Here is a 27,805-nt window from a genome sequence, read left to right on the forward strand (position 1 = left end):
TTTTTTTAGAAAAATGGGATAAAAGTACTGCAGAAGAAAGTGTCTGTTTTTTCCCCTGCGAATGGCATCAACAAAGGGTTTGCAGTGCTACACTTACCATCTCCCCAGCTTTCAGGAACAGTCACACTTGAATCAGAAAACCACATTTTTCAACACAGTTTTGGGATTTTACTAGAATATAGCCCATTTTTCCTATTTTTTGTGCTTTCAGCCTCCTTCCAGTTAGTGGTAAAAATGGGTGTGAAGCCAATGGTAGATACTGGAAAGCTATATATTTCTAAAAAGTAGATAAACTTCTGAATCCAGCAAGGGGTCATTTTGGTAGATCCGTCAAGGTTTTCCCAAAGAAAGTAACCGTTGCATTAAACAAATATTGAAATTGAGGTGAAAATAATACCCATTTGTGTCTTTGTTTTCATCTGTAACTTCTTCAAACTATGGCAGATTTTTTTAATGCAATATACCATTACGTCCACTGGACCCTCCTGGTTGTGGAGATATATGGTTCACCAAGAACCCAAGGTACCCAGGACCAATAACTGAGCTGCACCTTGCAATGGTTTTTCATTGTGTACAGGTTATACAGTAATTCATTTGGTAAAATATAAAGAGAGAAAAAAGTTATCAAGGAAACCTATGTATTTCCGAAATGGGCACAAGATATGGAGTTTCGAAGCAATGGTTATTCGCACATCTCTGAATTTGTGGTTACCCATAATAACATGTGAACTAGAGGGCATTTCTCAAAATGACCTCTTTCTTACAAGCTGCCTTACATTTTGAAGGCGCAAATGAAGAGAAGTACAATTATTAATAGCACTTTTTCTACTATTCTGTGTTTCCCTAAGTCTCCTGATGAAAATGGTACCCCACTTGTCTGGCTAGACCTAGTGTCCATGAGAAGAAACAGCCCAAAACACAAATGGATACATCAGATTTGTTTTGCAAAGTGGGTAGCTGTGGTTTTTGGGCCCTACCTCAGTCGGCACCTAGAGAAACCTAGCAAACATATACATTTCAGGAAACTAGACACCCAGCGGAATCCAGGATGGGGTAACTTGTGTGGCTCTCACTAAGTTGTTTTACCTAGAATGTCTTGCAAACCTCAAATATTCTCTAAAAAACACATTCTAATCACATTTCTGTGATGGAAAGTTCTGGGATCTATGCAGAGCCACAAAATTCCTTCCACTCAGCATTCTCCTACGTCTTCTGATGAAAATGGTACTTCACTTGTGTGGGTAGGCCTAGTCCCCTCGGCAGGGAACGGCTCAAAACACAACATGGATACATCAAATTCCTCCACGCAAAACTGTCCGTTTTTTTAAAAGTGAGCAGCTGTGGTTTTTGGGCCCTACCTCGGCTGGTACCTAGGGAAACCTAGCAAACATGTACATTTGTTTAATCTGTACACCCAAGGGAATCCAGATTGGGGTGACGTGTGTGGCTCTCACCAGGTTTTTTTTACCTAGAAACCCTTGCAAAACTCAAAATTTGTCTAAAGAACATATTTTCCTCACATTTCTGTGATGGAAAGATCTGGAATCTGAGGGGAGCCACAAATTTCTTACCATCTAGTGTTTCCCTCGTCTCCCGAAAAATGATACCTCACTAGTGTAGGTGGGTCAAGTACCAGGGAAGGGCCAAAAACGTGTAGAAACGGAAGGGGATCCAAAGAGGGCCCAAAAGGGCAAGTTTTTGTCATACGTTTTTAGGCTGACTCTGCTTTGGGCACCCACACACGTGGGGCAGAGTTTTTATCAGTACAGATCAGGCAATGCTGGGTGATAGGAATGTTGTGGATTACTGCAGATTACAGAAGTTTCCATCACAGAAACGTAGGGAACGTATGATTTCAGGCAAAGATTGAGGTTTGCAGGACATTGTGGGCAAGGGAATGCTGTGGGTTGCATGTGAAGCACACCACCCTCGATCTCCCCAGATGTTTAGTTTTCAGAAGTGTCTGGGTCTGGTAGGTGTTTCTATTGTAGGTGGCATCCTAACCAGGTCTAACAAGTGCAGCTGCTCACGATTGCAAGTGGGACGATATTGGGAGTTAGCTAAGCTCTTTTGGCCCATATGTAAAATCAAAACTCAGAAGAGTCAAATGTTGTCTTGCTTGTCATTGGGATGAGATGCTGTAATCCACAGGTGGGGCAGAAAGACTGTTTACCCCTTCAATTGACGTTGGTGGCCAGCTTCTACCCATCTATTGAAAAAAATGCTTCCCTGGTGTCTAGTGCGAGTTCTGTCCACCCAGGGAATTAATAATCCTCCTCTACCCCCAGAGGGGCAGAAAGACCATGCCCAATTTTTTTTTAATGGGGGGGGCATGTTGCCATGCCCATTCTGGGCAGCCCCTGCCCCTAAACTACAAAAAAAAAAAACCCTGGTGCCTATGGAGGGGTGAAGGTATTGCAGTGTCCCCATCCCTAGATGAATAAAATAAAAATACTTCGTGCCTAGTGGGAATAGGGGTATTGCAATGCCTACTCTAGGCTGCCTCCACCCCTAGATAAATAAATAAAAACCCTGGTGCTGGGGCAGATTGGGGTCTACTGCCTCCATCTTTACCCTCCCCCGCCCCCATTGTGCATGCTGATCGTCATTTCACTGGAACAAAAGGAAGCTCTCCCCCCATCTCCAGAGGCTGTTTCTTTCTAAAAGAAATCCCTCTGGTGCCCGCACCAGAGGGATTTTAAGTGCCTTGTGCGCAATTAACCAGGATAGGTCCGACGCACATGAGCACTGTAGCGTTGAATGGCTCTTGGCCATCCGATGCATGGAAGCAATTAAGTAGTCTCTTCTTTATTCTGATGCTCAGTGCTGTTTCTCGGTTTAAGTTATGCTTATGGTCACACTAATTTTTTTTTAAAACATTACAGTGCCCTAAACTTTTGATTGCTCTATTTTCCTATTTACCCTGTGCAAAAAAAAATCAGAGCAAACTTCCAGTTCATTTTAATGTCCAAAATTTTAGGACATTGTTATTCAGTTTTGAAAACCTTTTTCATCATGTGCTTGTTGTGCTTAATTTGCAAGAAGATGAGTGCCAGGGCCAAAAATCTATTATAGGATGCCACCACTGGAGCCGCACATCTTCTGTCAGTATGCACTACTGAAGCAAGATACGAGTTGGTGGGACAGCAGGCATGAATGCATGTTGATGACTGTTATTAACAGAATGGTCGATATGCTTATGTAGCTGTCTTGGTCTGAGCTACTAGAACAGAGGCACAAATCAAGCTCTCTCTACACGTGTTATTCGACACTTGGTCCATCATGTTGTTTCATTTGTAGTTCAGCATTTTAGCAATTTATCAAAGCGGCTTTTCACCAAAGTCGTCTTTCGACAGTTTGGGTTAACAAATTTGGTCTTTACTCTTCTAGTTCTGTCATGCATTGTATTTGTAGATGACGTAAAATTGTGTACCAGTATGTGTTGCTGGAGTGGCCCAGAAAAAGCAAAGCAAAGGAAGTGAACACTGATGTTAATGTCGTCTGTACTCAACTTTATAGGTGGATACCCATGTATCTTATCTGTGCATTTCCCACACTTATTACATTTCTAAAGTTACATCCTGAATCAACCAAATTTAATTTGTGCAGAAAGACTGATAAAGTACACATTTATGTCCCATTTTCAGTGTGGTTGCTGGAGAGAATATAATTTGTGGGGAATGTTTTGCAAAAATATGAAAAGGGAATGCAGTTCCCTATTTCCATATAAACAAACGCACCCCAAATTTCTGCGACGGGGAGACTCCATCTTCATAGGGTAATATAAACAAGCATGTGCAATACAATAGGTCTCACATTTGCTTGAGTTAGAGCTATTGGTGTTGTAAATGCATAGCTGGACTTTTCTTGCCCCATTAATTGGTCAACCCCGCTGCATGATTTGGTCCTATTTGCCACATAATTCAATTGGTCCTGCATATAACTACAGCACTTCCATTTACGTTCTTCCTCTATCTGCAGGAAAAAAAAAGAAATATTGCCATTATTTATTATATTTTTTTATATTATTATTTTGGGGTTTTCCCAATCTAGTGTGGGGACTCAGAGATGACATATACAGAGCAGGTTGTGTGGTGAGTTATGGGCAAAAATATTTTGTAAAAGGAATGCCCCACCGACTGATTGCAGCGAATATTGTAGTATGTTGACTGTAATGCTCAGAACAGCCCCTAGAGGACACCATCATAAAAATAGCATTTGTAATATGGTCTTGTAACCATATAGTCAGCCCCTAAAGGGCATAATTACATAAAAACAGAATGGCAGAAACTAATGTAGTGTAATCATATATGTAGCCCCTAGAGGGTGTAGTACCTTACACGTTTACAGACCTAGCAGGCCTACTGCAATACAATGACAAATAAGGCCCTTAAAACACAAACTACTTTCAGCTGCAAAACAAAAGTTCCAGCCACGAGAGAGCTTAAAAATATAATCAATGGTGGGAGAGTTTACTATTTTGCCTGCCTCTCCCCTCCAACCTAGGGTGGGGAACCCAGAGATGACCTAGATAGAAAGAGTGCTTCATGCTGAGTGGTTTGATGGTAGTCTCGACCACCACAGGGTGAGTTATGTACAAAAAATGTAGAAAAAGAAATGCCCAGCAAAGCATTATGGGGCGAGTTTCCCGAGTGCAGTGAATATTGTAGTATTGGCTCTCCCACTGTGCCACAGGAGCCACTTTGAGGATTCCTGTGTTTATTTCTTTTGTAAATGGTCCAGTTTGTATATTTTTCAACTGCTAAACCTCTGCAGGAGGAGAATTGTATATAGACATAGATCCCCACCCTGCTCCCTAAAATCAGCAGGCATTCACAGTTGTTGGTATATTACAACATACACTTATTTATAATAACTTAAGACTTGTGTATCAGAATAATGATAATTATTGTGGTAATCTCAGCAGTCATATTATATTAGGAAAACTAACACACATTTTATCAGTCATCCCTACGTTTCTTATTAGTCTAGTCCCTACCTAATATCTACTTATGTGTTCACAGATTCATGATTGTTAGATTGACAGAATGGATGTTAGAACTCCCTATTTATTTCAATGCCAAGCTCTGTAGATATCGTCGCCTACCTTCGAAATCAGTTTGTGCGTCTGCCCGGACCAAATGCTCACATTCCTTAATACCTTCTCCTCCAATTATTCTCTGTAGTGGGGTAGGAGAGCTTCTGCACAGTTTCTCATATCGCGAGACTGTTGCAGAAGCACACTGAAGGCAAGTATGTGTAGCCATCTTTATTTCCTTCCAAGTCCGATTTGTACAAGTGAGGATGGCCTTGTAATTCTAATCTGTGCATGTAGCCCTGCATCTTTCAGAGTGGAAAGTTTTCAATGCTCTGCTTTGTTAGCTTGGCTAATGTCAACAATCAGCTCTGAAAATAATATGGCGATCACACAAACATGTTAGCACCATTCAGAATACTATTTTAATAAGCCCTAAGTTTTTCTCAACAAACTCTAAAGAGTTAGTGCTCTCATGGTGGCATACAATCAGTCCTGCTGTGTTTGTAACATTTATAACCCTGCCAAACACGACTGCAGAGACTTGCAATTCTGTTTGCCTCAGTTTTCCAAATATGCCTCTGTCGGTCCATGATTTTTACTTGTTATACCGGATTTTATTTATACCAGCTAGATCTCTGGTACTCACAATTTCCCTGTCTGAACCGTAACCAGGCCGAATTGCATCACTTCAATTTGCTATTTAGCTTCCTGGTGATCACAGATGACCTGTCTGATTATCATGACATATTCCTATTTCGCCAAAGTTTTCTCTGCCCCTTGGGTTTATAAAAATGCAAAATGATGCAAAAGAGAATTTATATTCTCAGAATGAGCTGAACCTTTGTAAGTGCATATTCTGGAAGATTGGGAAATCAGTCTCCAGTTCCTGCCATCTATGTGCATGCAACCTCTTGTATCTGGTAGAGAAAACTAGCCGAAGATTTCTAATCTTAGAATTCTCCCCAAGGCGTCCGACTGGATCTGGAAACGTTTCTTCAGCAGTACCTCTGCGCGTCAGCAGAGGGTGTCGTGTGACTCGTAGTGATGGTGTCCCCAGATATGATGTCGACGGAGTTCATATAGTCCTTCCCCTAATGTGCTGACATCAGATCTGCAGAAGCAGTTTCTATGGCCATTTTTGGCCTTCCCTTTTTCACTGTGTTTTTTGTGCTTGGAACAGTGTATATGCCTACTGGCGTTAAGCCTTGTGGGTCATGTTCTCCACAGTTGTCAGTCACGGACTCTCACTCCGTCTGCATGTGGTGCCTAGGCACCACCACAACGCCGATGACTGTGACGCCTGCCAGGAAACAAGACATTGTGAGAGTGGCAGATGAAACTCCTGGCGGGGCGGGTGTTGCAGTCTTCGTAGGAGTCTCTGAGGCATAGTAATCCGTCATCTTCTACTTCGCATCCCTGAGACCGTTCTAGTAGTTGATTGCACGTGGCTCCCTTGACAACTCCGGTTCCAACGACGTCACCAGGTAAGCGTTGTACTTAGGCAAAATCGTGCCCTCCTCCAGCTTCACCGCCCCTGTCACTTCTGAGGATGAGTCTGTGAAGGAGTCGACCCCTTCCCTTCCGCCTTATCCTGGCGCTGGGGCGACTCTGGCCCAACTGCGGAACTATTATTCATCCTTGAATGCTGTTTTGGGGTCTCCTTCTCTCCCTGGAGCGCCTTCGGGTCCTAAGGAGCCAGCGGGTGCCCTACGGGATCCTCACCAGTGGCTTTGTCCTTGGTGCCTGTTGGGCCCTCCGACTTCAACTCCGTATTCGGATTGGCACCGATGCACAGCCTCTTGCAGCTCCTATCGACTACGCTTGATTCCTCCCTTCTGATGCCATCTTCAGCAGTGGTGGCGCATACGAATTTGCTCAATGCACCTATTGTTGTCTCTCCAGAGTCGGACAACGCCACCTTTGAGGTCTCTCCCTCTCGGCGTCGGTTGACACTGACGCCGGGAGTAGCACTGTTGGAGTCGGATGTTCCTTCATTCGCTGATCCTCAACCTCTTGTTCCTCCATTGGAGGGGCCTGGACATCCTCAGCCTCTTCATTCAGGCACCATTCCGCTTTTACACTCAGATTGGTTACTTGATTTGGCCAATGCAAACGGTCTTGATTCCTTGCTGGCCTCCAGCCTCCCATCATCCCCTGGTTTGGCTACTCAAGCTAGTTCTGCTTTTGCAGGTATGTTTAAATGGGTTTTGGAGCTGTTGCATTTACAGCTTCTTACAGTGCAAATGTCCACAGATCCCTTACTTGATGTATTACATCCTGACCAGTCTTCTGTAGAGCTGGTCTTTCCTTGTTGTGAGGCTCTTTATGATATCCTCTTGGGAGTTTGGTCCAAGCCACTTTTTGGTCCCCCTGTAGAGCGTTTTATCTCCCACAGACACAGGCCAGCCCCATAGGATTCTTCATGCCTTTTCCAGCACCTGACGACTCAACGTTTTGTGATGCAAACTGCTTTGGATGCACACAGTCTTACTAAGATTGCTCCTGTACCACCAGAGTGAGCAGCCAGGCAGCGGGACTCTTTTGGTAGGAGGATTTTTGCCTTATATAGTTTGGCCTTGCGTTCCACTAATACCTCTTGAGCACTTGCCCGCTTTTCCCATGTTCTGTAGGACTCAGTGGAGCATATTTTGCCCTCCCTGCCTGACGCAGTTAGAACTGCTCTCATGCCCCTGGTACGGGATGGTCAGCAGGCTGCCAAACTTAGTGTTTGCTGTGGTATGGATACCACTGATTCTGTTGGGTATATTATGGCTTCCTTGGCAGCACTATGGCGAACAGCTTGGCTACATTCTTCTAATTTCTCAGAACCTGTGCGGGTTTCATTGCTTGATATGCCATTTGATGGTAAATCCCTTTTTAGCGTGCATGCACGCCACTTCAGAGATTCTCATGGTGGGACTTAATGTCAGGTCCTCTTCTACAGTTTCTTTAAGGAGCATTTACCATGTCATAGTGTTCATGGTCTCATACCCTTCTACTGAGATACGAGGGTCCTCTTCCAGGTGTGTCTGTAAACGTGCACCACCTGTAGCAGTGCTATCATTCTGGAGTGTGCTTTTGCTGTCAGTTAACATCCAGTGTCAACTTCCTGCTCCATGCAGGTTCAGTTGTTACTTCTATGTTCTTGTCCAACATGGAGATTTTGCGTAGCGGCACAATTACGAGCATCTGATGGTGCAGGCCGCTCCTGTTCAGCAGTTGCAGTACTGCCAATGACATTTATGTTCATTTTTCTCTATTGTTCGACATATGTCAATCTTTTTTGTTGTTCTTTCAGAAGAGGACTGAGTCTCATTCCGCCTATGGCGTGTTTTCTGTTGTATTCTACTTACAATCTCTGTGATTTTTATGGAGATTTGTGTTCAGCCCCAGCTCTTCAGAGCAATTGGTGTAAGTTTTTTGCTTCTCCTTCCTGCTTCTTGTTTCCTATTTTGAACTTCCTTGGTACTCCTATGAGAGCAGTTTGTTTCCTAATGTCTCAGGATTTCTACGATTGCTTTGGCATGTGTCCCTTACCATTTTCATTATGGAAGAGGGTTTTCTGGCCATTTTCCATGGAACTTCCTTTGGTCGATTGAGTAATACTTTTATTACAGATCTTCTTTTTTGGTTATCTTTTCTCCATACTCAGGCAACCAGCTGTTGCCCTTTGAGGCCCCAACTTTCAGCTTCCTTCTGCCTTGGTCGTGAGGGTAATCCCTTTATTGTTCTGTTTTTCTGCATGATGATATCTTTTGTTATCACATTTTCCCTTTTGTGTATAAACATTTACGGTGGAGTAGTGGTCATGGTTACAGTCCCTCACGGGTGCACTTCCGTTTGGCTTCATGGCCAGGATCACAGATGCTCACACTGAGTAGTGAGGGTTCTCATCCACGTATGTCTAGGACATTTAGCTCCTTCGCCTTTGATTTCAAAGCCATTTTTCCTTTCAGGCATAGACCACCTATTCTGTGGACATATTTCCTACTCATCAGTCCACTGTGGCAGGGTTATACTGTATACCACCATTGGTTTATGCAATGGATCTTGTTGTTGGCTCCCTTCCTTCTATGAGGGGGATGGGTAGTGGGCCTATAGGATGTTGTTGACCCCTATTCTTTCATGACTGGTTTTGTGACTGTCTTGGAAGGTTGTTTCTCCTTCTGTATGTATCTTCTTCGTTACCTGTTATCGCCTAATGCAGGTTTCTCCCAGCAGGCTTCTACCCCTACCATTGCGACCTTATTGTTGGTTCAAGGGTGTGAAGGTTTTTCTCTTTTTCTATCACATATTTCTTTGTGACCGTAAAGGTTTCTAAGGTCTGGTATATAGATTCCATTCTGGGAATCAAACTTTATATACTCCTTTTAGTAGTATTCAGTGTTGATCGAATCTTGGATAGCTGTTTTCTGCACTGGCTTTTCCTTCCCAAAAAAAAGTGTGTGGGGGAATAAATACCACTCAAGACAGACAAATCAACCAAAAGGGCAGTACATCAAAGGAAGTACAGGGTGGAAGAACCACCTGCTCAGATAAACCGTCGGATACTGTGAGGTACAGTAAGAACAGAAGCACAATGTAGAGACACACCCATTGAGGAAAATCTTATCACAAAAGGGCATAAGCATAGCTCAATATTCAGGTTTTGAGCCTTTGATATCCTGCCATCTTCAATCGAGGGTTCTGATCACATCCCTCCTATGGTATTCTGTTTTTGTTTATGACATCTGTGTTGTCCTGACGATGTGTGTGTCTCTGGACACTTTCTGCATGGGCATATCCATGTTCTTACAAGTCTATCTCTCTATGTGGGTTCCCCGGCTGGTTTTTCCAGTCCTTCTACCTTAACCATTAGTAACATGCTCTTGGTACACCTTTAGGGTGTTTTGTCGGATGTCTCTACATGCCTCACATTTTTTATTTCTGTCCACGCATTTTTCCTCTTTGGGTGTTCTTGGACACGTACACTCCACTGTCAGGTACATATCTCTTTCAGCGTGATGCTCCTGCTTCTAGTGCAAGCAGCGCTATGCGTAGCTTCCCTTCGTAATTACTCTTTGGGGTTTTTCCCTTGATAGGTGTGGCGTTCCTATCTCTAGCAGTCCCTATTGGACGCTTTTGCTCCTCATTCATCAGGCTATTCTTGGGAGCACTTCAGGTTCCTACCTCTTGTGACTCCACCTCCAGTTTCATTTTCATGGACATTTCTTAAACGCCCGTGACTTTTTATATCTTCTTGGAATCTGTGGGGCATCTACTCTGTTAGTGAGCTACGTGCTTCTTCTCACCTTTGTCTATCTCATATCTGGTTTACTACTCCTTAGTTGACCGGTTGTTTATCGCGAGACTGGGTGAGATGTGTTCGAAGCCCTCCTTCTGGGATGATATTGCTTTGGTATCTAATTCTAAGATAAGGAATCTGTGGATAGTTGTCTCTATCAGATGAACAAGTTACTTACCTTCAGTAACGCCTTATCAGGTAGAGACACAGACTAGCTGCAGATTCCTTATCAACCCACCCATCCTCCTCTCTTTGTGAACTGTTATCTGGCTTCAGTTTCACTTCAGGGCATTCTTTTGTTCGCTTTTCAGTTAGTGGTTGTAACATCATTATTATTTCCACCTTTTTGTTGTATACACTTTTCCATTGCCAGTGTCTATGTGGGTTCGCGTTGTTGTGTGGGTTCTAGTCACAGAAGAAACTGACGTCAGCGCGTCGGGGATGGGACTATATGGACTCTGACGTCAAATCCGGGGTTGACGTCGCTACGGAGTCGCACAACACCCTCTACCGACGGGCAGAGGTACTGCTAAAGAAAGGTTTCCGGATGCAGTCTGACGCATGGGGGAGAATTCGAAGATAGGGAATATGCAACAGTGTCTCTACCAGATAAGGCTTTACTGAAGGTAAGTAACTTGTTCAACAATGGCAGTTACCGGTACTTCCTTGAAGCCAAAAGTCCTCCTCCTGTGAAAAACATGGTTAAAGGGAAAACAAATAAATAAACAAAACAAATCACCACCTTCCTCATTGGGAAACCTGATTTCACCACACTGTTTTCCCTTTTCTCTCATGTGGCCCTCTGTCCTCTCTAAACTTTTTCCTTTCTTCTACTCCTCTCCTGACCTGCTGTACTCTCTCTGCATGTGCCATGTGCTAGCATGGTTTCTGAAGTTTAGACTTTTTATATTTTCTTACTTGCTTTACAATATATACTATATCTCTTTGATGTAGGGCAGAGCATGTGACCTTCCAGAAAAGGATGATGGCAGTGACTTCCTGGTGCTGGGAAAATCCCTGCGTATGATTGGCCTTTCTGAGGAAGAGCTGGCCTCCATCTGGGCTGTGCTGGCATCCATCTTGCAACTGGGTAACATATGCTTCACCTCTTTTGAGGTAGGTGCCATGGATTTGCCTCTCAGACAAGCACATTTATTAAATTGCACTTTATATCCAAAGTCAGTAGCTTCTGGTCATCAAATACATGTACTGCACCAAAGCCTCAAAGCCCCAGAGTTAAACCAGCACTTCCTACAGTAAGTCTTCACATTCAGCAGTAAGACCTGTAGATCTAGCAGGGATTCCTGCATGTTCTACACTGAGGCTCATGTGTCCATATCAAGATGTACACCTATAGGAAGCCCGGAAAATACACTCCAACGGATGTATTTACATCCTTTAACCCCTTCGCTGCCGGGCCTTTTCCCCCTCCTGTGCCGAGCCTTTTTTTGGCTATTTGGGGCAGTTCGCTCTAAGACCCTCATAACTTTTTGTTCACATAAGCTACCCACGCCAAATTTGCGTCGTTTTTTTCCAACATCCTAGGGATTCTAGAGGTACCCAGACTTTGTGGGTTCCCCAGAAGGAAGCCAGGAAATTAGCCAAAATGCAGTGAAAATTTCGTTTTTTTCAAAAAAATGGGAAAAAGGGGCTGCAGAAGAAGGCTTGTAGTTTTTTCCCTGAAAATGGCATCAACAAAGGGTTTGAGGTGCTAAAATCACCAGCTTCGCAGCTTTCAGGAACAGGCAGACTTGAATCAGAACACCCAATTTTTCAACCCAATTTGGCATTTTACTGGGACATACGCCATTTTTACGATTTTTTTGTGCTTTCAGCCTCCTTCCAGTCAGTGACAGAAATGGGCGTGAAACCAATGCTGGATCCCAGAAACCGAAACATTTCTGAAAAGTAGACAAAATTCTGAATTCAGCAAGGGGTAATTTGTGTAGATCCTACAAGGGTTTCCTACAGAAAATAACTACTGAAAAAAATATATATTGAAATTGAGGTGAAAAAAACTGCAATTTTTCTCTACGTTTTACTCTGTAACTTTTTCCTGCAATGTCAGATTTTTTAAAGCAATATACCGTTACGTCTGCTGGACTCTTCTGGTTGCTGGAATATATAGGACTTGTAGGTTCATCAAAAACTCTAGGTACCCAGAGCCAATAAATGAGCTGCACCCTGCAGTGGGTTTTCATTCTATACCGGGTATACAGCAATTTATTTGCTGAAATATAAAGAGTAAAAAATAGCTATCAAGAAAACCTTTGTATTTCCAAAATGGGCACAAGATAAGGTGTTGAAGAGCAGTGGTTATTTGCACATCTCTGAATTCCGGGGTGCCCATACTAGCATGTGGACTACAGGGCATTTCTCAAATAGACGTCTTTTTTACACACTCTCTTATATTTGGGAGGAAAAAATGTAGAGAAAGACAAGGGGCAATAACACTTGTTTTGCTAGTCTATGTTCCCCCAAGTCTCCCAATAAAAATGGTACCTCACTTGTGTGGGTAGGCCTAGCGCCCGGGACAGGAAATGCCCCAAAACACAACATGGACACATCCCATTTTTTGACAGAAAACAGAGGTGTTTTTTGCAAAGTGCCTACCTGTAGATTTTGGCCTCTAGCTCAGCCGGCACCTAGGGAAACCTACCAAACCTGTGCATTTTTGAAAACTAGAGACCTAGGGGAATCCAAGATGGGGTGACTTGTGGGGCTTTGACCAGGTTCTGTTACCCAGAATCCTTTACAAACCTCAAAATTTGGCTAGAAAAACACATTTTCCTCACATTTCGGTGACAGAAAGTTCTGGAATCTGAGAGGATCCACAAATCTCCTTCCACCCAGCGTTCCCCCAAATCTCCTGGTAAAAATGATACCTCACTTGTGTGGGTGGACCAGGTGCCTGCAACAGAATAAGGCCCAAAACTTGTAGAGATAGAGGGGATAGCACAGCGAGTTGATAAGGACATATTCTTCTTTTATACATCTTTAGGCTGACTCTGCTTTGGGGACCCACACAAGTGAGGTGTCATTTTACTTGGGAGACTGAGGGGAACGCTGGGGAGTAGGAATTTTGTGCTGGATCGGTGATCGTACGAACGAAAGCCAGAAAAATATACTTTTTTAAGCAAATTTTGAGGTTTGCAGAGGAGTCTGTGTAAGAAAATGTTGGGGGATCCACGCAAGCTACACCTCCCTGGACTCCTTGGGGTGTCGAGTTTGAAAAATGTCTGGGTTTGGTAGGCTTCCTTAGATGAAGGCCGCACCCAGGACCAAAAACATAGGTGCCCCCCACCCCCCAAACACAGGTAGTTTTGTAATATATCATTTTGATGTGTCCACATACGTCTGTGATGTGCCAAACACTAAAATTGTGAAAAGAAATGCACTTAGGTTATGTGAAAAAGACCCCTCACCCACCAACCAAGTTGGTGGCATGCTTCATCATCGGGGTCCCACCCGAGGCACCTAGTGTGTCACAGGTGTGCTGCGACGCCTGATTACAGCGGAGCAGGTTTTGTCATTTTTACTACACATACTGGTTGGATTTGGCACGAGGGTGAGTGATGGTTCAGTGGATCAAATTTTATTAACAAGAGATTTCACAAAATTGAAATGCACTGTTAATAACTGAAAGGCAAAAAACGGAACCAATGACTCACAGCTTGTGAGCTGTAAAGCCGCGACAAGGCACCAACCGCTTTACAGTCCATTCACACACTTTTCATACATGACACGCACAAGACCATTCATACCGCCAGCCACGGGCCCAGCACATTACAACACCCACATCGACAGACAGCGCAACTCAAGGGCCCATCACTTACATACGCCCACATGCCTGATACAACAATCACACCAGCTGATGGGAGTGAGTGGACTGGTGTTTGGCTGGCAGTGTGTTGCAGTAGCCAACAGCAAGTCAATATGTACACTATGTACACCCTCAGCCAAGCCCCACTCCACACACAATGGCATCACTTTTTGTTTTTAACAAAGAAACCTCTAACTAATTAGAAATAATTACAAAACTACAAACACAAAAGTACATGACAGAAATGCTAACCATGAAACTCAAGACATGAAAATACAAAACAGACATGAGTTTACACTCATGGTTGTTCCCAGTAATTCTTCTGGGTGTGGTAATTCTTAAAACAACCGCCCACACACAGCCCAGGCTTTGAAGGACAATCTGGGCAGTACATTCAAGTCTCCCTCCGGATACCTCTTCGAAAACACACTCTACATTTCTTAGCCGGAAAGTCTTTTTTGGGTGTGGGAGGAATGTGCTCAGCAAAGTGGCGATCTTTCAATCTAGCCACATCCTCCACCACTGCTTCTTTAGGAACTCTGGCCTGTTCCACCACAATAAGGCTCTCTATCACTGACTCCTGAAATTTCACAAATGTCATCTTTGACTCTGGAGACCTATCCTTAAACACAATAAAAGCATTAAAAGTTGCTAAGTGGAAGAGGTGAATTGCTAACTTCTTATACCAAACGTAAGACTTACGAATAGCAGTATAAGGTTCCAATCTCTGATCAACTCTATCTACACCTCCCATGTGCTTATTATAATCTAAAATGCACACAGGTTTGCGCACTTAAGCAACCTGGCCCCAAACAGTCACGGGGGAAGTACTCTCATCATGGATGGTACTTAGCATGTAGACATCCCTCCTGTCTGAAAACTTCAAAGCTAGCAGCTCATCATTCCGCAAGGCACTGCACTGTCCACTCTCAAGTTTTTTACAGACAAGCTCCCTTGGATAGCCTTTCTGGTTACAACAAATTATGCCACAAGCAACAGTGTCCACTCTAAACAATTCCTTGAACAACTGCACTCCAGTGTAAAAGTTATCTACATACAAATGGTGACCTTTGTTGAACAGTCGTCTACCAAGTTCCCACACAATTTTCTCAGTAACTCCAAAAGTGGGAGGACAACCAGGGGGTTCAATACTGGAATCCCTACCAGTGTAGACATGGAAATTATACTCATATCCTGTACTACTTTCAGACAGCATATACAATTTAATTCCACATCGTGCCCTCTTGCTAGGAATGTACTGCCTAAAAACCAAACAACCCTTGAAGAGGACCAAAGCTATTTCTTTGCCTGGAACATAGACCTCTGAAAACCGATCTACAAAATTATCAAGGACAGGCCTAATCTTAAAAAGACGGTCAGAATCAGGATGATCTTGTGGCAAGGCTAATGCATTGTCAATAAAATGCAGCATCCTAGGAAGAAGCAAATACCGATTACGACTCATTGTTGCAGGCAATATAGCTGTTGCCATCAAGGGACTAGTAGACCAATAAGAAGACAGTGATCGCTTCCTTATCAATTCCATCAAAAGAGTCAAACCTAAAACCTTTTCATCTCCTCCAAATTTGTGGGAATCCACTTGGCAGCTCTAGAGTGCGACCTAAGTCTAGCAGCCTTGTCCCTCAAATACTGCTCCGCATACAAATTAGTCTGCTCAACAATCTCTTCTAAAAACACATCATCCACAAATAACTCAAATAAATTGACTGGCAAAAACTTCTCAGTATTGACTCTACACCCCGGGAGACCAGTAAAGGCAGGCAACTCTGGCTGCTCCATGTTTGGGGAAACCCAGAGTTCAGGTCTTCTAACAGGAAACCTTTCAGCCCCAGGTTGCTGCACTAATGGCACATCAGTGTCCTCCTCTGAAACAGGCCCTTCATCTGCACTGAGTGTGGCTTCCTCATCAGAAGATTCCTCTCCAGCAGAAACTTCACTGCCAGAATCCCTCACTTCCTCCTCTGCCTCAGATGCAGAGTCCGTCTCATAATCATGATCAGACAATGACTCAAAACGCATACCAACCACCTGCTGAGCGGTCATCCTGCGGCTAGCCATGATCTTTCCTACTAAAATTAACTGGAAAAATGCACCACCAACAACCAGCACTGTGTAAGATAAGTAATAAAGTGTAGCTTTATTAGTAAGAGTTATAAACTCAAAAACTATACCGCTCACTTGCCTGAAAAAGCTTGAATCACCAGCAACTACTCTGCACACCACCTACAAACATGTCATTCATGCATGGCAACAATACTCCTTTGGAGTAAATTGTTTTTACTTACCTAAAACATGCAACTATGCAAACCGCAGGTCAACCACCGCCAAAACTGCAAGGAGCCACAGCAAAGAAAGCAAAAGCTTTGAACTAGAACAAAAAAGAGGAAACAAATTATCACAAATGCAAATACTTCGTCAGTTGACAAACATCCCACCATCAAGCATTTAGAAATTGGTGCCTAAGTGGATTCTGCCATAGGGGCAGATGGGCCTACTAAAAAATGGCCTATCTGCCCCAAGGAGGGCAGAAAATACCTTTAGTAGTGTGTCCCCAAGGGCCCACCCCCAAACAATTAACAAACCACACACACTATCCCTGGTGCCTACGTGGCTTGTGCCCCCCTTGGGGGCAGATGGGCCTAAAAGAAATAGGCCCATCTGCCTCCAAGGGGGGCATAAATGGCCAACAGTTCAATGCCTCCCTTGGGGGGGTGCCCCTTGCCCAAGGGGACGCCCCCACATAAATAAACCCTGGCGTTCTAGTGGTTTCTGCCCCCTTTGGGGGCAGATCAGCCTAAAAATAATAGGCTGATCTGTCCCCAAGGGGGGCATAAATGGCCTTGGTACACGTGCCCCCAAAGGGGGGGTGACCCTTGGCCAAGGCCCCCCCCCCCACTAACACACACACTATCCCTGGTGTCTAATAGGCTCATCTGCCAACAAAGGGGGCAGAAATGGCCAACAGTTCAATGCCCCCCTTGGGGGGGTGCACCTTGCCCAAGGGGACACCCCCCCCCCCACATAAATAAACATATTTTTAAAAATCCCTGGCGTTCTAGTGGTTTCTGCCCCCAATAATAGGCCGATCTGTCCCCAAGGGGGGCAGAAATGGCCTTGGTACACGTGCCCCCAAAGGGGGGCGACCCTTGCCCAAGGGGTTGCCCCCCCCCTCCACTAACACACACACTATCCCTGGTGTCTAAGTGGCTTCTGTCCCCCTTGGGGACCGATCAGCCTAAAAATCATAGGCCGAAATGGCCACAATAAACATGCCCCCAAAAGGGAGTGACCCTTGCCCAAGGGGCCGCTCCCAAATACAAACATTTTCAAAAGAGTAAAAAAAAAAAATCCCTGGTGTCTAGTGGATTCTGCCCCCCTTGGGGGCAGATCGGCCTAAAAATAATAGAAATGGCCAACATAAACATGCCCCCAAAAGGGAGTGACCCTTGCCCAAGGGGCCGCTCCCACACACAAACAATGCAAACAAAATAAAATAAAAAAATCCCTGGCGTCTAGTGGGCATTCCTGCTGCCCGATTGCAATGCGATCGGGAAGCAGGAATGCTCAAAGAGACACCGGGGAAAGGAAAAGCCTTACCTTTCCCCTGGTGCCTCTTTGGCCCAAACCCCCCCACCTGCCGGAGGAGAAACTTACCTGTTTTTCCGTGATCGCACTGGAAGAAAATGGCTTCCAGTGCGACCGGCAGTGGGTAATGAGGTCAGCGCACGATTGCGCGCTGACGTCATTATGGGGGTGGTGGGGGAGAGTGGGGGTGGAAGGGGAAGGTCTTCCTTTTCCATCCCCGCCTTGGGGGGTGGGGGGGAACCCCACGGAGGGAGTGCTAGCGCTCCCTCCGGGCTCCGTGCCGAGGACGTAATGGTTACGTCCTCGGCACAGGAGCACTGTGCCGCGGGACGTAACCGTTACGTGCGCGGCACAGAAGGGGTTAGCAAGGTCTTCATATCACACAGCAAGGCTTGCAAATCCATCAACAAGTGCAGTGCCTGCCACACCTGGGCTTACTTGTCCAACAGCAGTCCAGGATCTTCTTATTAAATAATTGGAGAATGAACAATTCACTGAATATTATGTTTATTATCGTCTGTAAAAGGGGCATTTTAACACAATCGGGTAAAATTATATGCAATAGGTGAACAATTGAGGAAATTCCGATTATTGACCCAGTAATCCTTGGGATGCAGTATCGTCTTTTGCCACATAGTACATCAGGCCTATTTTAATTTATGCCTATTTTTTTGTAGAAAGAATCCTATGAGCTGGCGTCCATCTTCAATGATGCGGAAATTCGCATTGTCTCTAGTTTGCTTCATGTCTCTGCAGAGCGACTGCAAAAAGCCATCACTCATCGGGTCACTGTGAGTACTACTACAGCATAGTTTATTTATTTGGTTCACAGTCTGTACTGAATCAACAGAATACTGGATTACTACAGTACTGCAATATGTAAATGTAATTGAGTTGATTGTCGCTATCAGTACCGCACCACCAAATCTTTGAAGAATACATTTATTGGAGAACTACTGCTTTCCAAATGAAGAGGTCTTCAGAGGATGAGAGACAAGCAAAAATACCAATCTATAAGCAATACTCTGTTTGAAGCTTTGGTGGGATTGGATTTTATTCCCAGTACGTTTATCGACAAACAGTTTCACAGAGTTGCTGATTCTTGGCCCAAATGTGATGAAACACACTGTCCAAATATAGTGATGACTCACTGGACATTGTGGGGCTCACCCTTTACATTTCTGAAATCTAACCATGATACATCCAGTAGATTAGAGAGGTCTATAAGGCGTGCAGAGAAGAAAGGAAGTCTGTATGTGACTCAAAATGTCTCCAGACTAGACTCCTGTTGCAGCAGATGTAAGAATAAATGCCATTCACATCCACAGATGAGGAAAATCCTAATTTATTATTGGAGTTCTTGACAAAGTATTGAGTTTTAGTAACTGCTTTTTAGGCCTAAAAAATTATTTTGGTGAATTGTAAATGTAGAGAATGGTTATACCAACACTGCTTAATTTGAGCAGGTGGGTTCCTTTGTCTGGCACCAGCTCTTAATTGTCAGCACTGGCGCTTATGACAGTCTGCTACATGGTGGGGCTGTTTGTCTGATTTAGGTATCAGCACAACAGCAACTGTTTATTAATTCAATATACATTAACAATGACTAATACCTACCATCCAAGCCATTCTTATAGCTTTTGGGCCCTGGAATAGTATACGTGTCACTTATAACAGTATGACGGTTAATAGTTATGTTGGGACTGTCATTGGCAGCTCTAGCAGGGGCAACAGATGATGCAGGCTGTAATGTCCTCTGACGAGGGCCGTGGCACTTATTTAATTATTTTTTTTATTTACAAATTAAGCACTGCCTACCAGTACACACTGCATTGTGGATATGTTGGTTTCCTGCTGACTAGAACTTTTTTGCTCAAAAGCTGCAATTGGGTGTATGCAGGAAATCTCTGTTTCAGGCTAAACACCACCACCTCAATTAGTAGCTTTGGGGATGAGAATCTTCTCTGCATAGTATACAAGTGTGTTCCAAAGCCCCGAGTGCCAGGCTGCATATGGAACTGGTATCCAGACTTTTCTTTTGGCGCTCATGTCACCCTAATCTTTTGTGAGAGCAGAAGCCATGACCTGCCTCTGACAAAGTGAGTTCCAGGACCTGACCTGTGAGGTTGATGGGCCAACAAATGTGCCCTCATAGGATTGAAGGCTACTCTCTGGATGCATCACGTAAAGCAGTGGTGGCAACACACCTTGTTTTATATATCAATCATGTGTGGAGTTCTGCTGTTTTGTGAGGCCCAAGACCTAGAGCAGAGTTATTTATTATGTGCATGTTGAGTGAACAAGTGACAGTCTGAGTCTGGGTGTGTGAGTCTGAGTAATGAAGCCAGTGGGATCCATTTTGAATGCCCCTGCTTGTAGCATGTCACAAGATGAAGAGTGAGGATAGCTTCCCCAAACAGTGGAAGCGTACGACCTGCATTCCTGTGGCTGTAGGGTGGAAAGCCGGACACTGACAAGGGATGGAGACAAGGTTACCTTTAGAAATTTCATGAAGACTTTGTTAGCAAAGATCTGTTGGTTAGTTCTTCCTAAGCACTGCCTTTTGGTTGATGGTGGGGATGAAAAGTGGGACTACAGTTTCTATTGTTTAAGCTGAAGAAGTTTCTAGGTCCTTCCCTTTTGTCTGTCTTTGATTACTGTTTCAGGAAGGCTGATGACAACTGATAACAACAAGGATTCTAAACCTTGTGTGTAAATCACTTTAACTTTTTTATAGTGATCAGAAGAACATTTCATCGTTCTACCAGAACTAACATACATTGAAGTGTTCAGTTCACAAGCTTTTCAGTCTCTTATTACACTCACACTTCAAAAGTACATAAAATATAAAGCATTCCATTGTGCATGTGACCTGTCATCTGTGAATACATGTGTACGTTTTAACAAAAAAACAACTAGATTCACATGAGAATGGACCAGTTCCACAATATTTTCTTCAAACAGGATTTGAAATTAAAAAAAGACAGTTGGTGAAAACAATTTTGAACAAGATATAGTAGAACTCTTCCATTCTGATGTGAATTCAGTTGTTTTCTGACATATTGTTTCCTGACTGAGTCTAGTTGTTTTTGTGTATGAGCGTAAGCTGAGATTGAAAAGATGTTGAACTAAATACTTCAATGTATGTTGGTTCTGATCGACCAATTAAATTTTCCTTTGATCAGTATAACACCACCACCCACAACACCAAAGAACTCTACAATGTCATCAAAGAATTTGCCAAACCACAAGCCGAAATCACAGACATCCCTCCATCGCAGGATCTTTGCGACAGACTGCCCACCTTTTTCCACTGGAATATCCAATATATCTACGATATCTACGTTTCGGACCCCAAGACTTTCCGAGCCCACCAATAACATCCCTGCCAGGACCAGCCCAAACCCCACGACTCCTACACACCTGAAACCCCTCACTGTGACTGATACCCACTCCATCATGGGCAGCACCCACTCAGGAGCCCCGACCGACTCCTGCCCACACTACATCTTCAGCATGGCTAGCGCCTCGATCACGCCTGAACTCTTCAAGTCCATCAACTGCTCCCTTGAGTCAGTAACCTGCTCCGAAGACTGGAAGCATGCTGAGTTTCACTCACTTCTGAAACAACTCACAGCTGACCCGACAAACCACAAGAACTACTGCCCCATCTCACTGCTTCCCTTCACAGCTAAAGTCACTGAGTAAGCAATCAGAACTCAGCTACCCCAACACCTCGAGGACAACAACATCCTGGACGTTTCTCAATCAGGATTCAAAACCAACCACAGTACCGAAACCTCTGTGCTCGCAGCCATAGATGACAGCTGCTCCCTCCTCGACCACAGACAAACAGCAGCTCTCATCCTACTGAATCTCTCAGCCACCTTCGACATAGTGTCCCACTGTGCACTATGCACCAGACTCCACTCGGCAGGCATATGCGGAAAGGTTCTTCGATGGATACACTCCTTCTTGACAGGCAGAATACAGAAAGTCAGACTTCCACCACACCAATCGGAACTCACTGACATCAGCTGTGGAGTACCCCAAGAATCATTGCTGAGACCCATGCTGTTCAATGTCTACATGACCCACTCGCCCCCATCTTTAGGAACTACGGCTTGAGCATCGTCTCCTACTCTGACACCTAGCTGATCCTCTCCCTGACCGAGAACCCTTCAAAAGCCATGAAGAATTTCAGAGACTGGATGAATGCAGTCACCACCTGGATGAGGGAGAGCTGCCTAAAGCTGAACTCCAACAAAACCTAGATCCTCATCTTGGGACCCTCCACGTCAGCTTGGAACGACTCTTGGTGTCCCTCTACACTCGGCAGCCCACCCCACCTCTACAGACCACGCAAGAAACCTCTGTGTCATCCTCGACTCAATGTTCACCATGACCAGGCAGGTCAACTCCGTCACCTCCACCTGCTTCCACACCTTCGGACTCTTCCAAAATATCTCCAGATGGATACCAACCAACTTCCGGAAAACTGTGACACACCCCCTAATCACAAGCAGACTTGACTACGGCAGTGCTCTCTATTCTGGAACTTCCAAAAAGAACCTGAACAAGCTGCAACAAATTTGGATTGCCGCTGCCAGACTCGTCCTAGACATCCCCTGCTGAGAATGCATCACAGAACACCTGAAGAACATCTACTGGCTCACCGTTGAGAAGAAGATCAACTTCAAACTCCTCGTACACACCTACAGAGCCCTCCACAAAAGTGAACCCATCTACCTCAACCACTGCATCACCTGGCACTCCCCTTCCAGACCTCTCCACTCGTCCCAGCATTCACTCGCCAACGTACACCACATAAACAAGGCCTCAGCTGGAGGAAGATTATTCTCATACCTGGGCTAAAGGCTGGAACACCTTACCACCGTACCTCAGACAGTCGCCATCACTGCCTTAGTTCAAGAAGGACCTCAAGACCTGGCTCTTCAACTGATCTCTGAGGATCCCCCTCCCGCTTTCCCCCCTCACCTCATCTTCCCCCAGCGCCTTGAGACCCTATGGGTAAGTAGTGCGCTCTAGAAATGATTAGTTGATTTAAAAAAAAAAGGTAGTGATTTTTTTTCCATGCAATATTCTGAATATGTGTTAGTGACTGTTATCTAACCTCCTGTGTGTAAAGGGCCCAGGGCTTTTCTGTTGACAGCTGATAATACCCATCAGTCTTCATGTGCCCCTTTTGTGGGTACTCCTGCTTTGAACCAGCCCCAGTGCTACGTTCATTCAGAATCTTCACTTTACACAAAAGCTGGGGAGTGGTTTGAAAATGGCATTTAAAAGAAAAGCATCCCAAACTGGTTCAGGAGCATGACACAGTGAATCCACATCCCCTGTCTAGAGAATGAGTATAAACTTAAGACGTGAACCACCCCACTTTGTTTCAGTCATATTTACCAAGGAAGACAGTGCTCCATAGAGTATTCACAGAGCTGCTGTTTACCCTGGGCTGCAATATGCCTCACAGCCGCAGACCTCTTCGAGATGAGGGGGACATCACCTGAAGTCAAACCTTTCTGCTGGATGAGCTGACTATCTACCTGAAACACCTAGAAGCATGCTTGCCTTCTGAGAGAGGGAAGGAGTGTGCTTGCAGGATGATGTGAGACTGTTCTGGCATAGAGGCCAAGCATGCTCCCGGCATCATGAATACCCACAGGAAGCTGACAATCCCAAAACAGTAATCCACAAGTAATGTGTGCTGTGAAACAATCTCCCAGTCTCTGTGCAGTTCCTGAGGAGTTGTGGATACGATTTAGCTAATCTAGTGATTCTATGGCACTCGTCAGTCTGATGCAAGCCAGGTGATTTGTGCTGCCACCAACACTGAAGAGGAGGTACTTGAATGAATGCTTCTGCAGTGAGCTCAAAGAGTCTGAACTGTGCAGCTGCCCCTAGACTTCACCTGATGACTTGGTCTGGAGACCACAAGCTGAATGCCAGTCTGCGGAAGACCTCTAGAAGGCGGCTACTGGTGAAGACTGGTGCTTCTATGTTCTCCTGCCTCCTAGAGCCAAACATGTGAACATCATCCTACATGTGGCAACTGCTGCATTTTCCTACAAGAGGGGAGCCCATCCCAAGAGAGTGGGAGCACCACCCGTGCCCTCCCCATATCCCAAATGGCTTCTAAGCACCAACAGGTAACCGACAGCTTAGCTTTACCTGGGGAGGAAAAGAACCTGTTGTGCCCCACCTTAGACTTTCTGCAAAAAGATTGTTAGCAACCTAATTTAATGTGTGAGAACATGTGAGCGTAATCCTTACTTTGGTCCATTAGCATAGAAGGGATGGCAATAGTGGAATCCTGACCCAAGAGAGAGAAAGGGTATGGTTAGCGGGAAGGAAGGTGATTGCAGTGCTTCACTGCTAGCACAAAGTACAACAACCCTGTATGGTTTTAAATTGGATTGTGTATATCTAGTTTTGCTGTGGAATTAAAAAGTACTGCCTTTTTGATAAAAGCAAGCACTGGGATGCACATCATTATTTGTGTATGTTGTTTGGCTGGTGAGTTCAGAGCTCTTGCTCCCCACACTACCTCCGTGAGAAGTCTTTGGCTGCTGACCCTCAATGCCCTGAGAGTCAAGTGTGCAAAGGGTTGTACTTGGCCCGGTTTGCTGCAACTTAGGAGAGACCACAGGGCGCAGGTGCCAAATCACCTCAACCACCATGGTTGGTCCACAGTGGCTCCTGTGTAGCCCTTGGCCTCCCAAACTGGGTTCAAAAATAAATGTTAGTAAATATGAAGCTGTGAGAAAGCTTCTGAAGTATCATGTCAGGAGTTCTCTAATTTGCAGCCAAAAATGTAATTAAAAAATCAGAACTCAAAAATGCAAAGGCGCTTCAGTGCATCGCTATCTCATTTCAGTCATTTTTACTTGTGAGCAAAGCAAAAATCAACAGTAGTCTCTTTAAGAGTTAAAATTATTCATAAAAAGTTCCTCAATCTTCTAGAAAGTTTACTGAGAGTTTTCTCTAGTTGTAAATGTTCAAAAGCTTCTAATAAAGGTTTAAATGTCTCTCATAAAGCACAGCTCATGGCAAAGCTCCTTGTACGCCTGTCTTTGGCCTCTCCAAACTGATGAGACAAAGAACAAACCACATCAGCCAGTCCTTTGCAATAATCCAGCACCAAGTCTTCTGATATGTTCTCAAGCACATTGGCAGGCACTGCTGGCAATCTCATGGCCCTCCCCATGATGATTTAATTGGGGGACAAACTGGTCTTTCTGTCAGGTATAATGCACGTACTCATCAAGACAAGAGTCGATGCATCTGGAGATTTCAAAGTGGTGAAAGCACATACTTTCGCCAGTCTAGACTTCAGAGTACCATTAACTTGCTCATCAAGTCCAGAAACCTTAGGTCTTTAGCAACAATGTAATCTTAGCTCAACTTGTAATGCTGCACATAATAACTTCAGGACCTCACTGATGAAGTGGTTTCCTCGGTCTGACTCTAGAGAAGTCAGGAATCCAAACCTTGGTGTCAACTCCCTTAATGGTGTTGATACTGTGAGACTGTGATTTCTCCTGGTGGGGTAGGCTTCAACCCAATAAGAGAAAATGCATACATTGACTAAAACGTTCTCTCAGTCCATTGCACACAGGCAACTCTATAAAATCCACCTGCATCCTGTAGAACGGTTCACCTGATCTACCAATGTGACTCAGTGTGACCAGTGTGTATTTTCCTACATTCATCTGCTGGCATGTGACACACCTGTGGCACACGGATTCTGCAATCACTCTAAATCTGGGATTAAACCACGTCTCTCTAAAGGTTCTGATCATTGCATCTCCACCTGTGTGTGCATGTCCATGATAGTGTATACCCATGGGTGGAAACCAACTATTTGGCAGTACTGCTCGTCCATTACTTGAAACCCAAATATCATCCTCATTTCTCTTGACACATCCTGCTCCAACCCAGCTTTGCTGCTTCTCTTCTGTCACTTCTTGCAGTCTCTTAACTTCCTCTCAGGTATCAACAGCAGTTTGCAGGAACTTTGACTTGCTTCATCATTTGTATCATTGTTCCATTCTCCATTAAAGGAGGTATATCTTTGGGTGCAATATCTTGCCACCTCATTCTTATGAGCAGCACACTTCACAACAGCATTTTTGCATGCAGCTGTAATGTAGTCAACAGATCATAAATGTTATCTCCATTGCAGGTAGGGGTTCCAGAGGAGATGATAAACCCTATCTGGGACCACAGCTGTCCGAAATCATGAACGGCATCAAAACCATACTGACTGTCAGTGAAAATTGTCACTTTCAACTGTTCAGAAACACAGCGTGCTCTAGTAAGTGCAACCAACCTGGGTACCTGGACAGAAAAGACTCTTCGAAGCTAGGTGGCTTCAATCACACCTGAGACTATGCAAACTGCATAGCCAGCTCTCAGGGCACCATATTTATCTCTTAAAAAGGAGCCATCCACAAATATAACATAAGTGGTCATTATGATATTGGCAGTCAGGTGACCGCCACGCCGGAGATGACGGTAGTACCGCCACCAGTAATGACCACCAAATTATGACCATGGTGGTGATCCCTCCCATAGACAGCCAATGTTCCACCCCAACCGCCAGTGCGGTACGACCACTGAACACGGCAGTAGCAATCTCCAGGCAGGCGGAAGACAAGGATCCGCCCACCATATTATGACATAACACAGCACCAGGATTTCAGGGGCGGTAGCAGCGCCACCGAAAGCCTAGCAGAAACACATCATATAAAAGGAGACACTCGCCTCCAGAGACACAGAGGAGTCCGCGGCCGCCATAGAACCAGAACTGGAAGTCTTCCCGATGCTGTATCATGCCATGACCGTCCTGGAGTACCAACACAGATGAAGACGACAACGGTGAGTACAGCTGCCTAGCACACAAGGGAGGTGAGGGGAGAGTGACACACACACGCAAAATACACACCATACACACAGAACTATCTGCAGAGTAAATCGACAGTAACAGGACCCAGGAGCAAAGAAAGCCAGGACACATACCTCTGTTCCAACCACTGTAATCCAGAAGGATGAAGAGCCTAAATCCCAACAAAATACAGAACTGCATATTATCATGCAGGGCCATTGGCCAGTCCTAAGTCTGACAATGCCCACTGGGCAAAGTCCAAGGCCCAGCTTGACTCCTGACAGCATCTGGACTCCACTGTGCAGGGGCATCATGTTGGAAATAGGCAGGCACCTCAGGGGCATTTTTTTGGGAGGGGGCATTGGGTTTGGGAGGGGGCAGGTCTTTACCCTTCCGTGTTGGGGGCGGAGGAGTGGGCTTGGGGCGGCCGGCAGGAGTGCTACTTATGTGCCCCTTAGTGGCAGCTGAAGTCTTACGGGGTGGAACAGGGCTAGATCTGGTGCTGGAGGTACTGGGCTGGGGGGGGGACTTTTCTCTTACAGGCAGGATGGGAGGGGGCAGGTGAAAAGAGGCCAAGGCAGGAAAGGAAACGCTTCTTAGGACCAGTGGGGCAGGCTGTGGGAGGAGGTATGGGACTGGAGGTAGACGGAGTGGTTGTAGGAGGAGGAGGTGTGCTGGATTTGGGTGCAGGTGCACGGACAGTGTGCGTGTGTGAGGTGGATGGCTGTTGGGGTTCTGAGTGCGAGCGTTTGTGTGACTTTGGATGGCGGCAGACAGGGTGGGGGAGGTCAAACAGGATGTGTGGATGGATGTTCCATGAGGTGGTGGTGATGGTGGTGGTGACTGCACATGTGTTGTGTGTATGGGGTTCTGCTGTTGTGGTGACTATGGGGAAGGCTGTGCAGGTGGCAGGTTCTTTGACTGTTGATGCTGTGCATGCAGGTGTGAGTGCTGGAGGGAGGATGAGGAGGGGGAGACAGTGTATGATGTTGTGTGTCCATCTGTGTGTTGGCTGTGTGAGTGCTTGTGGACTGAAGAGTGCTGTCTGTGTTTGTCTGTGTGAGTCTTGTCTGTTGTTTTGGGTGCATGCTTGTTAGAATGCGTGCGTGGGATGAGTTTGGGGAGAGGTGACTGGGACTGGAAAGTGGT

General features: G+C 45.0%; 1 protein-coding gene across 1 annotated transcript in view; it reads left to right on the forward strand.

Moving 5' to 3' along the window:
• The window catches only part of LOC138247003 (unconventional myosin-XV-like), a 231,271-nt gene that overhangs the window by 86,420 nt on the left and 117,046 nt on the right, over positions 1-27,805 (forward strand). Inside the window, exons 9-10 of the mRNA XM_069201752.1 lie at positions 11,277-11,438; positions 18,429-18,542. Coding sequence (XP_069057853.1) covers positions 11,277-11,438; positions 18,429-18,542 — 276 coding nt within the window. The remainder of the gene's footprint in view (positions 1-11,276; positions 11,439-18,428; positions 18,543-27,805) is intronic.

This window comes from Pleurodeles waltl, chromosome 7 (assembly GCF_031143425.1).
Source record: "Pleurodeles waltl isolate 20211129_DDA chromosome 7, aPleWal1.hap1.20221129, whole genome shotgun sequence".
Lineage (NCBI taxonomy): Eukaryota > Metazoa > Chordata > Amphibia > Caudata > Salamandridae > Pleurodeles > Pleurodeles waltl.